The 17224-nt window shown below is 38.4% G+C and overlaps 1 protein-coding gene across 2 annotated transcripts in view; it reads right to left on the bottom strand.

The window, feature by feature from the left end:
* Positions 1-11028: 11028 nt before the first annotated feature.
* Positions 11029-17224, bottom strand: part of WWC3 (WWC family member 3) — a 208767-nt gene continuing 202571 nt past the window's right edge. For both annotated transcript variants that reach the window (XM_036744885.1, XM_036744886.1), the window contains 3 exons: positions 16491-16718; positions 15788-15915; positions 11029-14042 (listed from right to left, as the gene is read on the bottom strand). In XM_036744885.1, the coding sequence (XP_036600780.1) occupies positions 13976-14042; positions 15788-15915; positions 16491-16718 (423 nt within the window). In that variant the 3' untranslated portion in view covers positions 11029-13975. The remainder of the gene's footprint in view (positions 14043-15787; positions 15916-16490; positions 16719-17224) is intronic.

Below are 17224 nucleotides of genomic sequence, written 5' to 3'. Positions count from 1 at the left end.
AAAACAGCCAGTTAGAGATGAAAGTGAAATATCTGTTCAGTATCTAAAAAAAGTTTTTAACTTTGGGAAGAGTATTACAGCTATGATGTGTTACTGTTTTCTGTTTTAAGTATCTATAATGCACAATTTGAGTCTCTTCTGTTTTAAATATTTCCTTTATGGTAGCAGAAATAAAAATATCTACTATACCTAAAAAAAAAATTTTAAACAAAACAACGCAAGAAAATGTTGCATGGATACCAATGCAGCACACTCCCCTGTGGAAAATTTATGGAAGGAGATGGACAAGAATTGCACAGGAGGAAGAGAGAATGAGTTATAACTTTCACTACTGGAGGAAGTACTAACATCTCTAAGTGCATAGATCCAGGAATTATCTTCATGCACAATGTAATCTCTCTTTTTAAATTTGATTTAAATTATTCTGGTTAATTTGATTTCTTCTAAGTTTGCCCTATGATGAGGTAAAAAACAAATGGTTATCACCTTTCATTGAGTGGTTCTTCAGAAACAGTGACTCAGAATTCTTCATTCTCCATATCTAATCATTCCATCTCCTTTCCCTTCCTTCAGAGACCTTATTTTTCATCCTGTGAAAATATTTTTGTTCCGCTGCTCATGATCCAAAAATTTTTGGATATTCTTCTAAAAATGTATAGGTTAAAACTTTAATCAATACAAGTTTTCTCTGCTTTGGGAATAGTTTATATTCAGAGAAATTTGAATTTTAAAAAATTTATTTTTATTTATTTGAATTTTTAAAATCTAGTCATTATAGATTTCCTTTAAAATAGTGCATTTGAAGCATAATCCTTATGTTGGAAGTTTCTGACATGTTACAAAGGGCCCAGGGGATTTTGGGGGGACTTCTTAGCATATTGCCAGAGACCAGCTGGAAATTTAACTAGTATTATGATTATTTAAAGAACGAGGTCAACTTTATCTGTCAAAGAAGAGACATGTCAATCACAATAGGAATGCAAAGATAATAGTGATACTTTCTATTATTTTTTTCAAAGCACTTCACACTTTGTAAAGCACTTCCCTATTGAAATATTAAATGGGCCTGTCAAGCCAAGAGCTCTGTAAGAGAATCACCATTCCAGTCCTTCACAAGTACAAAAAAAAATGAAATAAGCTTTTATTTAAAAAATAAACTTTGAATTAAATGAAATAAGCTTTTATTTAAAAAATAAACTTTGAATTATGAAGGGAGGGAAAGTTGACAGGCTGCTTCCTAACCACCACCCCCCCCCAAAAAAAAAGCTGTTGAAAAGCACTTCCTGGCATGATGACAGACAAAAATTTATTCATGGCCCGGATGGATGGTAGAGCACTTTAACATAAGCATATACTTCAGTGCCAAGCCCCTCTCCCTGATGTCTTCTCTCTTTTATTTTCTCTTTTCTCCAGATCTTGTTACTTCTCTTCCTTAATTTGGCATGCCAACTTCAACAGCCTTCCAAATAGTTTCCTTGCCTCCATTCTCTTGCCCTTCTAATAAATCCTACAGTCAGGTTAATCTTCTAAACCAACCCCTCTGAAGTACCACCTCACATTTATCAGATTAGCTAGCATCACAGAAAAGGAAAATGTCAAAAGCTGGAGGGGATTGGAAAACTAAGGACACCAATGTGTTGTTAATGGAGTTGTGAATTGGTCCTACCATTCTGGAGAGCCATTTGGAACTACACCCAAAAAGCTATCAAGCTGTGCACACCCTTCGACCCAGCAATGCCAGTACTAGGTCTGCACCCTAGAGATCAAAGAAAGAGGAAAAGGACCTATATGTACAAAAAATATTTATAGCAGCTCTTTGTGTGGTGGTAAATAATTAGAAATTGAGGGGATGCCCATCAACTGGGGAATAACTAAACAAGTAGTGGTATACAATTGTGATGGAATACTATTATGCTCTAAGGAATGATGAACAGGAGAAACCTAGGAAGACTTACATGAACTGATGCAAAGCGAAGTGAGCAGAATCAGGAGAACATTGTATATACAATAACATTAATATTTTAATGATAATCAACTACAAAAGACTTACCTACTCTGATAAATACAATGATCTGAGACAATTTCAAAGGACTCACCAAGAAAAATGCTATCTATATCCAGAAAGAGAACTGATAAACTCTGAGTTCATATTTAAACACACTTTGTTCACTTATTTTATTTATTTTTCTTGATTTTTTTGGCAACCTGACTAATAAGGAAATGTGTTTTGTATGACTTCACATGTATAACTGATATCATTTTCTTTGCCTTCTCAATGGCTGGGGAAGGAGCTGGATGGAGGGAGAGAAGTAGGAAATCAAAATTTTTAAAAAATGAGTGTTAAAGTAAATAAAATATAATTATTTTTTAAAACCACCTTTATCATGTAAAAAATTTCCACAGGCACTTCATCACCCATAGGATAAAGTCCAAACTTCTCAGCTTGGCATTCAAGATATTCAAAATTCACTCTAATTTGACTCTTCTCCTGGAAATTCCAATATATCTCCCTCTGCCCCGGTCAGGCCAGTCTCTTCGCTGTTCCCAGGAAACATCTTCACACGTTCTCATTTTCACATCCTCATTCTTGGTCTCTCTACCTGGATGTCCTTTCAGAATTACTCTTGCCTATGTAATTCCAATCCATCCTTCAGCCTCTAACTTAGGTTGGTTTTACTTCTTCAATACTGGAATAAAGAGGCAGGAAAGTACCCCAGTGCTGTGGTGTTGAACTCAGAAACAGGGCCACAACCATATATAAGGCTCCCTGTGCACATATGAACTTAGAAAACCACATATTAATATTATCTACGTTTTGTTGTATTTTTATTTATTTTGTTAAATATTTCCCAATTGCATTTTTATCTGGTTCTAGCACTCAAAAGTGTTGTGGGCCATATGTAGCCAGCAAGAGCTGGACTTGGAGTCAGAAAAGATTTGGAGTTCTTAGTTCTTAGACTTGCTGGCTATATGGTGGTAGGTGAATCATTTAGCACCTTTGAGACTAAATTTTCTTATTTATTAAATGAGGATAATAATGTCAGTAGCTCTTATCTCACAGGGTTGTTGTGAGGACCAAATGACAGTGCATAGCACATAGAAGGCATTTAATAAGTGTGTATTAGTTGATTTGCATAAAACGTTTTGGAAACCCTAAACCAGTATTTAAAAGAGTTATTATGATCATTCCCTCGTCATTTTAGTTGATGGAATTCAGATAGACATGTTCTTGTATCAATCCTACTTTTATGTTTACTGTTTGATGAACTATCGTAAAGGTGGAAAAATGATTTTTTTCTGGTAACTGAATAAATATATTGGAATGTTAAGTTCACCGTTCATAGGTTTAGTGAAAGCTTTGTTGGGACAATGTGAGTAGCAGACAAACCAATGGAGAAGATACTATGTATAGGATAGGACAATGGGGAGGCACCTCATCCTCTTCCTACATGGTTTTGATTTCTTCTGCTAATTGTCTATATTTTTCATCCCACATAGATTAGAAGTTATGAGTATTTGATATAGCAATATCTATTAAAACATTCTGAAATATTTATGGCTCAATGTTATTTATATTCAGCAATTGTGAGCAACACTTTGTTGACACAATGATTGAATTGTTTATTCTTTGAGTTTTCAAGTTTCCAGAATAGAGATTTGTCCTATTATTTGATGAAGGAGTAGAAATATCTGGAGTATTAATTCTGGCTACTTGACATTATCTACATAGGTATTCAGTAGGTGCTAAAATTTTGCAACTTGCAGTAATATGTTGCATCATTTCTACGCAGTGATTATGGATATTCAGTCATTTTTCAGTCCTGTCTGACTCTTCGTGTTCCCATTTGGGGTTTTCTTGGCCAAGAAACTGGAGTGGTTTGCCATTTCCTTCTCCAGCTCCTTTTACAGATAAGGAAACTGAGGAAAACAGGGTTAAGTGACTTGCCCAGGGTCACATAGTAAGCATCTGAGGCTAGATTCGAACTCAGGAAAATGAGTATTCCTGACTCCAGGCCCGGTGCTCCATTCACTTCGCCAGTGGTTTCAGTAAAATGGGATCAAAAACCAGAGGGTAGAGAGTTAAGATGAGAATGAGAGAAAAGGAAGTGGAAGCACTAGTTGTAGACAGGCCTCTCAAGAAGTTTAGCCACAGAAGAGAGGAGAGAGAGAGACAGAGACAGAGACACAGAGAGAGAAGAGAGAAAGAGAGAAGAGACACACACAGAGAGAAGAGATGGGATGATAGCTAGTGGGAATAGATGGATCAAGTGGAGGTATTTTGAGGATGGTAGACATAATTGTAGGCAATAAGGAGGCTGCCAGTACGGAGAGACTGAAGACAGTGAGAATGATGATAGAAGGAACAATCTGCTGGAGGAGACAGGATGGAAGGGTCTCACTTGTGCATGTAGAAGAGATTGCCTTGGCAAGAAGGAGCTTCTCTTCATGTGAGACAGGAATGAAGGTGAAAGTTGCAAAAGGCAGCTGAGTAATGTGAGATGAGGGAGAGGGGATAAAGGATGCTCTCAGAGAATGGCCTCAACTTTTTTTCGGTGAAATAGGAGATAAGGTTCTCAACAGAGAAGGAATAGGGAGGGGTATGATGGGAGGTTTGAGGGATAAAAAGGCATGGACAAGCCACAGTGGTGAGAGGGATGGTGAGTCAATTAGAGAGAATAAAAGGATTGCTTTACCACAGCGAGGGCTTGGTTGAGATTACGTAACATAAACTTCTAGTGGACTCAGCATGGTTTTGTGATTTTCTTCCACTTCATTCAATAGCACATGAGTAGGCGTGAAGGCAGCAGATGGTGGGAGTAATCTAAGACCAAAGCTTGGCAAAGCAAGAGAGATCGTCATCTTCTCACTTTGTGTTGGTCACATTTCCTCCTCTAGCAACTCTCTTAGCTCTTCCCACTGGAGGACTAATTTCCCTTTCAAATTGGTGAGAAAAACAAAGCAACACCCTGTCTCTCATACCAGTACCATATAGTTATAGACTCCCAAACCAAAGCTGAGGGGTCTAAGATCTAGGTCAAAGATCTGGGACTAAATTATTTATTTGCTCTGGGAAGTTGTAAGATTGAATCGATAATTCTCTTGTTTTATTCAAATCCCCTTCTTATAGAAGGTGTGGCTTTTGCTGTGACTTGAAACCAGGAAAGCTAGAGTCCCAGTCGTTTTGCATGGATTCTTTATCTCTCTCTCCCTTTCTCCCTCCTTCTCTCTCTCCCTCTCCCTCCCCCCTCCCCTCCTCCTTCCCTCCCTCTCTTTCTCTCTCTTTCTCCCTCCCTTTTTTTCTCTCTCCCTCCCTTTCTCTCTCCCTCCCTTTCTCCCCCCCTCTCTTTCTCTTTCCCCCCCAATCTCTCTATTGCCCTCCCTTCCCCCTCCCCCAAGTTGTTGCTACTACTATTTTTGTTTACTACATTACACAAAGACACATAAGGTGCGCATTCCAATACTTAAACTCATTTATCATACTTAACAGGCAAAAAAAAATCTTTTAGAAAAGAAAACAAGCAAACCCTTAAGAAATGGGGAATCGGCACAGCTTTCAGGAAGGGAGAGAGAGGGAGAAGAGAGAGGGGGATCCCTAGCCTTGAATCTACCTGTCTGGGTAAGCTTAGCGAAAATAGGATCCATCCATTTCAGTGGTGTCGCCATGCTTATCTCTGCAGAGTAACTCTCATTTCTGTAACTTGCTGAGGTTTCTGCTTTATCAGACTCCAGCTCCAGCACCGGTGGGGCTGCTCCCAGGGCACCTCCTCCTCTACTTACTTCTCTCATGCCTGTGCCTTAGATCTTTCCATGTAGGAACTGGTTATGTTACAGTGACTTAGCCTTCTTTGCTTGGAACATCTATTTCCGAGCCATTGTCTGCCACACCCAGCCTTTGTATAATTGTGGTCTCTTTTGCTTGGAGCAAGCTGAGATATCCTATCTCATAACAGGATATCAGGAACGTTACTAGCTTTTGTTGTCATGGTTTACTCATTTTTTTTCAGTTACGTGACCCTATTTGGGTTGTTCTTGGCAATATGGTTTGCCATTTCCTTCTCCAGTTCATTTTACAGATGAAGAAACTGGGGCAAACAGGGTTAAGTGACTTGCCCAGGGTCACACAGATTTGAACTCAGGTCTTCCTGATTCCAGGCCTGGTCCTTTATCTACCGCACCACCTACCTGCCACTAGCTACTTATTGGCAATAAATGGTTGTGGTCATTTGTCTTCCCATCCTGTCAGTCAATAAACATTTACAAAACACCTACTATGCGCCAGGCACATGCTAAGTATTAGAGATGCAAAGAAAAGCAAAAGATTTTCAAGGAGTTCTCGTCCTCACCAGGACTATTTTACATGCAAATGGACAAGTTGCCCAGTATTTCCATAAATAAGTAGCTTTCCAATATGCTTTAACTGGTGTGTCCTATGGAAGTAAACATTTTTCAGCAAAACTATGTCTCCTGTTGAAGACCTTGATGAAGGCATTAGGCCATCAGTTGATTTCTATCAGAGCTCTTCTAAACTGACATTGTAGCTAAGTTTCTGTTTCTCTTGCGCGTGTCTGCAATCTTCCCAAAGAACAAGTCAATAGTTAGGCATGGCTCTTGTCAAAATCAAAGAGGTAGTGAAGGAGGGAGAGAATGAGTATTTACGTAGGGCCTACTATGTGCCAGGGTCTGTGCTAAGTGTTTTACGAGTATCTCAGTTGATCCTCACAACACCCCTGAGAGGTGCTATTATTATCTTTTACACCTGAGGAAACTGAGGCAAGCAGAGATTAAAATGACAGGCCAGAAGTCATGAAGCTAGTGTCTGAGGTTGGATATGAACTCAGTTCTTCCTGACTCTAAGCCTGGGGTTCTATCCACTGAGCTACTGAGAAGCTCTTGCCTAAACATCAGCAGTGTTGTGTAAGCCTATGGCATCATTCTTGTTGTAGATGTATATACATACAGATGTACTGGGAACGCCACATATTGATTACACTGAGATTTCCTTCTGGCCTCACTGTCCCTGTCATGTCAAACAATGTGCATTTGAAACATTCCTATAATTGTGGCACCCCTTGAAAGGGCACGGTGACGACGTAGCCAAAATTAACATCTCCTTCAGGAAAGTGTTTTAAAGATCTGCTTTGATGGCAGCAGGCCCTAAAAGGAATTTCATATACTGAGAAATACTTCTCCCACTGCACTTCAGTAATAGTGCTAAAAAAAAACAGTGGAAGCTTCTAAATCATTACTGAAATGAAATTAAGATAGTTCCGAAGTACCACCTCACACCTATCCAATTGACTAATACGACAGAAAAGAAAAATGACATATGTTGGAGGGGATGTGGGAAAATACAAACACTAATGCACCATTGGTGGAGCTGTGAACTGATCCAACCATTCTGGAGAACTACACCCAAAGGGCTAGCAAACTGTGCATACCTCTTTGACCCAGCAATACCAGTACTAGGTCTATACCCTAAAGAGATCAAAGAAAAAGGAAAAGGACCTATATGTACAAAAATATTTACAGCAGCTCTTTTTGTGGTACCAAAGAATTGGAAATCAAGGGGATGCCTATCAATGGAGGAATGGCTGAACAAGTTGTGGTATACGATTGTGATAGAATATTATTGTGCTATAAGAATTCAGGATGCTCTCAGAAACACCTAGGAAGAGTTATATGAACTGATGCAAAACGAAGTGAACATGACCAAGGGAACAATGTACACACTGACAGCAATATTGTATGTTGATCAATGGAGGATGACTTAGCTATTCTCAGCAAATTAAATGATCCAAGATGATTCTGAAGGGCTTATAATGAAAAATGTTATCCACCTTCAGAGAGGGCTGATGGAGTATGAATACAGATTGAAGCATACTTTTTTAACTTTATTTTTCTTGGGTTTTTGGGGTCTGCATTTTATTTCACGACATGGTTAGTATGGAAATGTTTTGCATTACTGTGCTGGGGTAGCAAGGTGTATTGTCAGGTTGTCTTGAAAGAATTCACAGACTCAGACCATGTCCAAGCCAAGCAAAGGCATTTAAGGATTACACTCTCACTGGGCTAGACTGCTTAAGGAACTAGAAGCCTAGCAAAGCGAGACAGGGATTTTTACAGACATGCTATTAACATAACAGAATATCTGAATTTTAAAATACAGGAGGGATTTTCTAATATGGAGAAGGGTCCTAGACTTGGTGGAACTGTACATGTGGCTACCCAGAAGGCATACAGAAAAGCCCAGTGGGGGGTATTATAATAAGCCTCTCTACATCGTAAGTTCACCTAAATGTCAGTTTTTGCTATTACCGTATAGGCATCCACTTAGGGAAAGTTCCTTCTGTGATTTAGTGACCAACATCCTGCTCAGCATCCTGCTGGTGCAGCTTTTTGGCTGACTCTTGTGGTATGTCCAAAACCAGAAGGTGTGGTTTAGATCAGGACCTGCCTGCTGTTCTAGTGGGGCGTATGAGGAAGTCAGGATATTGGGGCTAGGGGCAGTGGCTAAGATTCCATCAACTATACATGTATAATCTTTATCAAATTGATTGTCTTCTCAAGGAATGGGGAAGGGAGGCAGAGAATATAGAACTCAAACATTTTTTTAAAATATTAAAAATTTTTGTTTGCATGTAATTGAGAAAAAATAAAAATAAAAATTACACATAAAAACCCAACAACAAGTTGGGTATGCCTGTACAAACCTTGGGAAATTGTTGGTCATCACCAAAATATGGCTTAGAATAGCAAATACTTATGTGGCATTTTAAGATTTGCAAAGATATGTGTGTATTTATATTTGATATTTGCACCAACCTTGATAACTAGATGCTATTACTAACACCATTTTACAGATAAGGAAATTGAGACTAACAGATATTAAGTGACTTGCCAGTGACTGCCTCATACAGTCTAAGGCAAGAATGGGACTCGGGCTAACCTGATTACAGCTCCAGCATTGCAGTATACTATCTACTTTGTTTCCTAGCTGGGTTATATTCTTACTGACTCTTCTTTTTTTATCTTTGTCATCTTCTTCTTAATAATTATTTTTTCTGCAAAAGAAGAAGAGGAGTTGTGTGTGTGGGTGTATGGGAGAGGAGATTTATGGGGGAAGTGATAGTGATATCAAAATAAAAAAGAAAAGTGTCAATTCAATGTTTAAAAAATAACACAAAAAAGTGCCAAAGAAAGATTAAAAGGTGTCAGACGAGTGGAGCAGTGAGGGAGCTATCTGTATTAAATTTAACAACTCTAAAAACAAAACAAAACAAAAAACAAAGAAAAAATGTAAGCTATTCGTGATGGTTTCATGGCTTGCAGGGATTCCCAGAAATAAATAATCATGCCCAACAAAGCAATCATTCCCAATCTACAAATTCACTAAAGCCCACTGGGATTGGGGAGAGGAAGGCCATTTTACTACCCTTTCCCTAACCATGGAACTCAAGGGAAAAGAAAGAGGTTCCTTGTGAAAAGAGTGGAGAATCTGTCTTATTGTTGTTTGTTGTTCAGTCGTTTTTCAGTCCTGTCTGACTCTTCGTGTCCCCCATTTGGGGTTTTCTTGGCAAAGATACTGGAGTGGTTTGCCATTTCCTTCTCCAGTTCATTTTACAGGTGAGGAAACTGAGGCAAATAGGTTTAAATGACTTCCCTAGGGTCATACGGATAGTAAGCCTAAGAGGCCAGATTTAAAATTTTTCTTATTGTCTAACTGGATTTCAAAGCACATATTTTCAATAGCTAATTCACAGGAGAGGTTAACCTAAGTTCTATTTCCTCTCCAGGCTCTATAGGTCACTGGGAATACAATCTCTGGTAGAATATTCATGTTAACAAATGCCTGATGCATCCAAAGAATTGGGGGTCCTGGGGAATTAATCATGGACCTTCCCTTATAATTACAGAGGACATAAGAAACTTGTGGTCTATTTCTCCTATGAGATTTCCAGCCCCCTCTGTATCACCTGTCTATAGAAGCCGGTCTTCAGAGACATCTACCTATCGCCTAGTGAAACTTACCCTCCAGTTTTGGCCATTGCAGCCTTCCTGAGGGTCAGCTGTATATATAGTCAGTGTAGTGTAGTGAAAGGAGCACTTAGCTTGGCTTTAGTTCCCAGATATAACCCTTTAAAGAGGTGTGACCTTCAGCACATGATTTAACAATTTCCTCTTTTGTAAAATACAGAGTGTCCTGTAATAAAAGTTTTGTGGTTTCATATATAACCTGCTCTTTCTGCTTGTGTTTGTTGGTGCTGGTCAAGAACAACAACTTAAAATGAAAAATAAAATACATTTGTCCTACTTACCTCCCAGGAATATCATGAGGAACAATATGATATGATAATGTATAAAAGCATTCTGTAAAGCGACCATCATTACACAGTGGGGAGAAAGCTCCCACTCTCAAAGAAGAGGAAAAGTATCGGGTCATTAAGATGGTTGGCTACCAGTAACCTGGAACTTAAAGTATCGTGAACACAGGAATTTTTAGCTCACTACAAATTACGCAACTTAAAAAAAAAATAAGGCAATTTGTCAAGAATTTTTTTTTTCTGAGGCCCTATTTGATGCACTTTTGAATGAAAAGGCTGTTGGCTTCCCACCACCTACCAAAAAAGAGACTAGAAAAAGGGCATGTGTTGAAGTTTACTTCTAGCTAATTGGTAGGCCATCCTACACCCAAACTCAACCATTTTAAAAAGCTGCAGCTTATTTCTATAGTACAATTCTCACTGTCCCACCCCCTTACCTAAATGAATGAATCAGAATAGTTTCTTTGGTAACTTAACTTTCAGTGGAAATTGTTTTTTGTTTAGGGTGATCCACCTTAGAAAATCACTCGATTATCTCCCACATGATGTTCCTGTGAGTAAGCAAGGAGGCGGCAATGGGTTTTGAAATTTACATACATGTATATATGGGGTATTGGCACTGATTCCTGCTTAAAAATGTATCAATGGTATATAATCATACATACTACATCTCCCCATTTAAGTGACAATACTGTTCACATTGTTCTTAATGTAAGTTATTTTTATTTTATAGAAGAAATACCTTCAAAGAATACAAATGACAGAATCATAGAGGACCATGACAAAAAAAAAACAACAGAGATGAATACTGATTATAACTTATTACCATGACAGAAGAGTATTCATTTCAATGGTTAGCTCCTTGGGCAGTTAACAATGATTATAGACACAGAAACAAATCCGTTTCACTTGCTGAGATGCTTTGTTGCAATACACTGAATAAACCGACTTTTTTCTTTCTTTGCTTTTGTTCGACATATTCTGGGTGCTTCTCAAATAGAAGTATTAACACTGACACCACTACACTTAATCACTTTCTGCCAAGAGTCACAGTCAAATCAGGGCAAATATTCTTAGTTAGGTAACGCAGTGACTGGGCAAAATGAAAACTAGTGAAAACACCAGCTTAAGACTTTAGGATTCTATTTTCAGGCTGAGTATTCATTATCTGGGACATTTTTAGTGACTATACATTCCATTTACTGAGTGTGAGGTATGGTATGGCAAGTTTCCCTATTTTAGCAACTGAGAAATCATGGTGTCTAAGTTCTTAAAATTCATGGCTACCTCCTGTTTTGTTTCAGGGATTCTGCTACCATCACCTTGAAGGTTCCAGCTCTAGGCCCTTTTTATTTTTCTTTTTTTTCAAGCTAGGATAGTCAGAGACAGGCTACAACAGAGGTGAAGGTGGCTCTCCAATTTGGTTAACTCCTGCCACTGACACACTGGACCTGACCCATTCCTTCCTCACATCTGTTTTTCATTTAACTAAATCTCCTCTCCTTGTTATGGTCCCACTCATTTGCAGAGACAACACAACAGAGAAGGCAGAGGAAGGCAGAACAAAGGAGGGGTAGGCAGCACAAAACAAATTGGGTGAGTGAAGGAGCTAGCTGTATTTTTTTTAATATTTTGAATTATTGAAATGGAGGCCAAGGAAAGGTTCCCACTCTGGAAAAGCAGGTTTCTATCTCAATTGGGGCAGTGAAAGGAGCTATCTGGAAAATACTGATTTTGTAATTGGCATACCAGCATTCCAGTTTTCCAACATGGCTGGTTATTTGGCAGCTGAGGCCATCACAAACCCCCATAGGAGGTCAAATGATATTTGTTTACCGCTACAGAAAGGATACGATTGCTTTCCGGTGCACAGAAAAGTGCCATGCTGGACTTTCCATTGCTGCAAACATGGTAGGAAAGAAGAATTTTTAACTATTCCCATCTATAAATCTTTTGTTAACCAAACATGTTTTGGCAGCACAGCAAAGTGCAGCATCTGGTAGGGGGAAATGCCGTTGATGGCTTTCATTTGCACAGAAATGTGGAAAATACTTTTATCTGTCGACCAGAAATTCTGATTAGTACTAATATTTTGTGAGTTGGTGAATACGTGTGTGTACGTATGTGTGTGAACATGCATAAATATATCAACAAAGCAAGACCAAAGCCAGAAGACACATAACAAATATAGAGATTACAAGTAACATAAATATTAAAGTCTTACCACCATTAAACAGACTATTTTGGGGTCTGTTTAATAATCCTGCAAAACCCACTCTTAATCCACAAAAAATGATAGCAAGGTTGGGTATGCAGGGTGGGAGTCCAAAAATTGATGAGATAAGAAAGACTAGTAGGGAGTGAAGGGGATAAAGCCTCATTTATTAGGGAGATGTCAAGGGGTGAGGACAGAAATAGAAGAAACAAAGAATTTTTTGTGACATTTTGTGGGACCCAAAACAATTTTTTTTGCTCTAAAGCTTTGTGAAGTAGGACCTACTTCATAAATGATACTGTCTCATAGTAATATGGTTTGAGATTTTAAAAAAATACCATCATGTATTTTGTTGCATAAGAACTATATTTATGACATTTTCAAGATGTCATAGGAACAAGGTGTCTCTAGATTTAGGATAATATTCTCCTACTATATACCAAATACTCTGAGGTAAATGATTTATTGCCCAAAAAAAATATGGTTGCTCACTTTCCTAAAGACACATTTCCTAGAAAGGCTATTTTCTCTAACTTGTCTGAATTGTTATATTCTTCAGTGGTTACATTAGTATGGTGATGTCTTATTCACCTATTACTTTATCCCTTGTATGTCGTCACTGGATCATCTTAGCAAAGTGGCGAGTTGGTCATTACTAATGAATGTGAGCACGGCAGGCAGCCTATCTTGACATACCCAGATAATGGAGACTTTGTATACCTGGTTTCAGATCACATAATGCATAAAGATACATTAGAGAAAATAGAAATGCAAACCTATTAGTGCACAGTAAGACTATGACATTAAGTTCTGCAATGCATAAATGGGATTTTAATCAATGTTAAAAACATTGCAGGCTATAATATTTTAATATAACACATAAACAGTGCTAAAGAATACAATACACATAAGATACAAATATTAGAAGCTGATAAAAGTGACAAATTCAGAACATAGTATTTTCATTTTCAGGTATCAGAAACAAAACCAGCCCAATAGTTCCATTCTACTGTATGACAAATACTGAAGAACAAAATTTCAGTCTTAAAATACATCTTAAAGTCAGTATTTTCCTTCAAGGAAAAAAAGTACTATAAATAAATTACAATACAGTGAATTTGCCTGAACTCACTTTGTTTCTGTCTTCCAGCCTTTAAGTCAAATAAAACAGCATTAAAAACTGTACACTCTTAACAGGATAGTTGATCTTTTATAAAATAAGCTGTCTTTAGAGATGTCAAGTTCACAGCAAGGAAAAACCAAGCCTTGCTGTAGTCACTATTATAAAATATATATGTATATATATTTATATATGTTTTTGTTTTTTACAAAATGTGTATATTAATAGCTTTGCACAAACGTTTTTAAGATAAATTTAGCTAGTCTAATAACTTCATGAAAATAAAACAGATAAATACTTCATGTTTACAACAACACATCATACATCATCAGCTGGCAGAGGAGGTATGTTAATCCTTGGTCTTGTAAAAAATGCTATCTTCTCCCTGTCAATGAAAAAAATGATGAATAAAAAAGATGATGAGAAATATTATTTTCTTCATTATAGACGATAGCTAGGATAAATTGAAATATGCCTGTCACATAGCAAGCATTTAATAATATTGAGTGGTTAACTGAGTGAGTGACATGGGGTAGTTAGGAGTTTAAGAGAAACAGCCCTTTTCAGCAGGCTTTAATCAAGGATGAGGAACAGTTGATAGAAAAGCATCTGAATGGCCTTTTAATTAAACCTACTGGCAGCTGCTAGGCTTTGTTTGCTTATCAGGTTTCACTCGGTGGATACAGAGACTTTGACACCTGCCTCCAACGCAGCCAGGCTCTGTGACCTGGGGTGAATGACTTAAACTCTAGCTGTTAAAATGATAAATCATAAAGGTGCTAAACCGCATTGGCAGAGGGAGTTTTCTCACCTTCAAGTTCCCTATCGCAATAAAATCACAGGTCCAGCCTCTATCCATAGTCCACTGTATGATGCTTTATATGGGATATGGGCAGCTGGACAGGTAGTGAGTGGATAGAGGACTGAGGGAGGGGTCAGAAAAAGTCATCTTCCTGAGTTCAAATCTGGCCTGATACACTTACTAGCTGTGTGACCCTGGACAAGTCATTTAACCCTGTTTGCCTCAGTTTCCTCATCTGTAAAATGAACTGGAGAAGGAAATGGCAAACCACTCCAGTACCTGTGCCAGGAAAGCCCCAAATGGGGTCATGAAGAGTCAGACACAACTGAAAAACAAATACAAGATGTAAGATACCACATAACCACCATCAAAAACTGTGACTCAGTCGAAAGGGTGATAAATTTGGACTCGGAGGACTTTGATTCAAATCCAACTTCTATTATTTCCTGTGTATTTTTCTGGTTTGTTTTTGCGGGGGAAACAATCAGGGTCACACAGCTAGTAAGTGTCTAAGGCCGCATTTGAACTCAGGTCCTACAGACGTCAGGGCCAGTATTCTGTCCACTGTACTACCTAGCGGCCCTTATTTTCTGTGTATTAAACAAGTCACTTAAATTTTCTGGCTATTAGTTTCCTCATCTATAAAATTAGATGGTTGGAAAAAAAAAGTTGGTCTATGCGGCTCTGAGGTTCCTTCCTGGTTATGATTCTAAAAATTTTAAGTAACATTTTTCAAATGTGAAAATGAAATTTCGTACTTAATGATCATCTCCAGGGGTGTGCCCTTCTAGGTCCATGAGTACGGTCTTTTGTTTGAGTACAAGTTTTTTTTTGTTTTGTTTTTTGAGGGGGGAAGGCAGGGCAATTGGGGTTAAGTGACTTGCCCAAGGTCACACAGTTAATAAGTGTGTCAAGTGTCTGAGGCCACATTTGAACTCAGGTCCTCCTGACTCCAGGGCTGGTGCTCTGCTCACTGCACCACATAGTTGCCCCAAGTCCAAGTTTTACAGAACAAATCCTTTTATTAAGGGGATTTGTTCTGTGAAGTCTGGATTCCATCAAAGGGCTGTACTTGAGGACCTAGAGGGCCACATGTGGCCTCTAGGCCACGGGTTCCCCACCCCCCATTTCTTGTCCAACTCCCCCCCCCAACTTTTTTACATCTGAAACAACTGAAGTTCAAAGGGTTTTTCACTGGAGAATATGAGGCAAGATAAGAAAAGGAATGGTATGCATAATTGCCTCTATGAAGGTGTTATAAAAGAAATGCATTCAAATTAAGTGACAGCATAAAAAGAGTGAGTGGGTACCATAATAAATTTTCTTACCTAAATGTTTGCACCTGAATGGGTTCCTTCTGGTTTTGCCCACGCAGCTGGTATATTTCTTTGGATGCTTTCTTAAGCATTTTCTCAGCTGCCTGTTCTTGATGATGTTCAAGTTTGGTTTGTCTTGTCTGAAGCGGAACATATTTTTTTAGAAAATAAAAAACAGAAACATTGCAACTAATCAAGCCTTTTGAGTCTAGGAAGAAGCCTGAAATGAACTGCCACAAACACATAGGAGAAGGTACTTTCTATACTCTGATATTTCCACAAAAAAGATCTACGCTGCCCCCTGGCAGTTTCAGTTTGGCCATGACAGAGAATCCCAGCTATATACAATTGAGATGAAGATGACCAGAGGGTCCCAGTGATGCCAGCATTAGCTCTGTCAAGCCCTTCTCCTACACTGATATCCACTCCGTTTAGGGACCTCTGCTTTCATATATGAGAAAAAGGCATTCTCCTTTCTCTTTCCCATATAAATAAAAGAGTACCCTTCCCCTTCCTTCCACTTGGAGGAAGAAAACTGGACTCAGCATATTCCTTATGAATCTTTACCATGTATTTTCATACATAGCATACAGTTATTTATTTTGGAAATAAAATGCTGAAAGCACAATTTTTTAATGGTATTATCTAGTTCCTTATTTTAAGACAAATATAGAAGTTGGAAATGTGTGGCTATAACATGTGCGTAGCATCTTACCTGCCTCTCTGCTTCCTTCAGCAAATTTCGGAATCGTTCATCTCGAAGAACCCAGTTGGGAAGGTCAGTTTGCCCTCGGAGCTGGGCATCTTCTAAACGTTGCCTCAGTTCTCGTAAAGCACATATCTCCTCATTCAGCTGTCTCTGTCTAGTTCGTGATGCCTGGAGGTCCAGCTCCAGGTCTAAGGATGTCCGTGCCATAAGCTCAGCCAAAGAAGACCTACAAGACTATAAAATGATTGTGATAAATCAAAATAGATTCAAGATAAGAGAAGAACTGAAACTCTGACCTAACCATTGGGAATGTTTTAACATACTTATTGATGCTCCTAACTAAGCCATAAAATATAAAGGTAGTTTATCTTCCTATGCATGTGGTTTAAGAAAAAACATCTTTGTCAGATGTCTTCCTCAAAATTATATAATTTGACAGTAGAATAACCTTGTCAATAAGCATTTATTAAGTGCCTATTACCTGCCAAGAACTGTATTAATATAAAGAGTCTCTGCACTCAGGGAAGTCACAATCTATTGGCAGAGACAACATGAAACAACTATGTACAAATGGGATATATGCAAGGTAAATTGGAGCTAATCTCAGAGAGGAAGCATGAGCATTAAGGGGGAAGAAGGTAAGAATTTTTGCAGAAGGTAGGATTTTAGCCAAGATTTGAAGGATGCCACAGAAGTCCAGAGGAAGAGACAAGGAGAATGAATAATCCGGCTATGGGGAA

Source organism: Trichosurus vulpecula, chromosome 2 (genome assembly GCF_011100635.1).
Source record: "Trichosurus vulpecula isolate mTriVul1 chromosome 2, mTriVul1.pri, whole genome shotgun sequence".
Taxonomy (NCBI): Eukaryota; Metazoa; Chordata; class Mammalia; order Diprotodontia; family Phalangeridae; genus Trichosurus; species Trichosurus vulpecula.
Note: the sequence above shows the minus strand (reverse complement) of the source record. Positions and strands in the feature narration are given on the sequence as shown.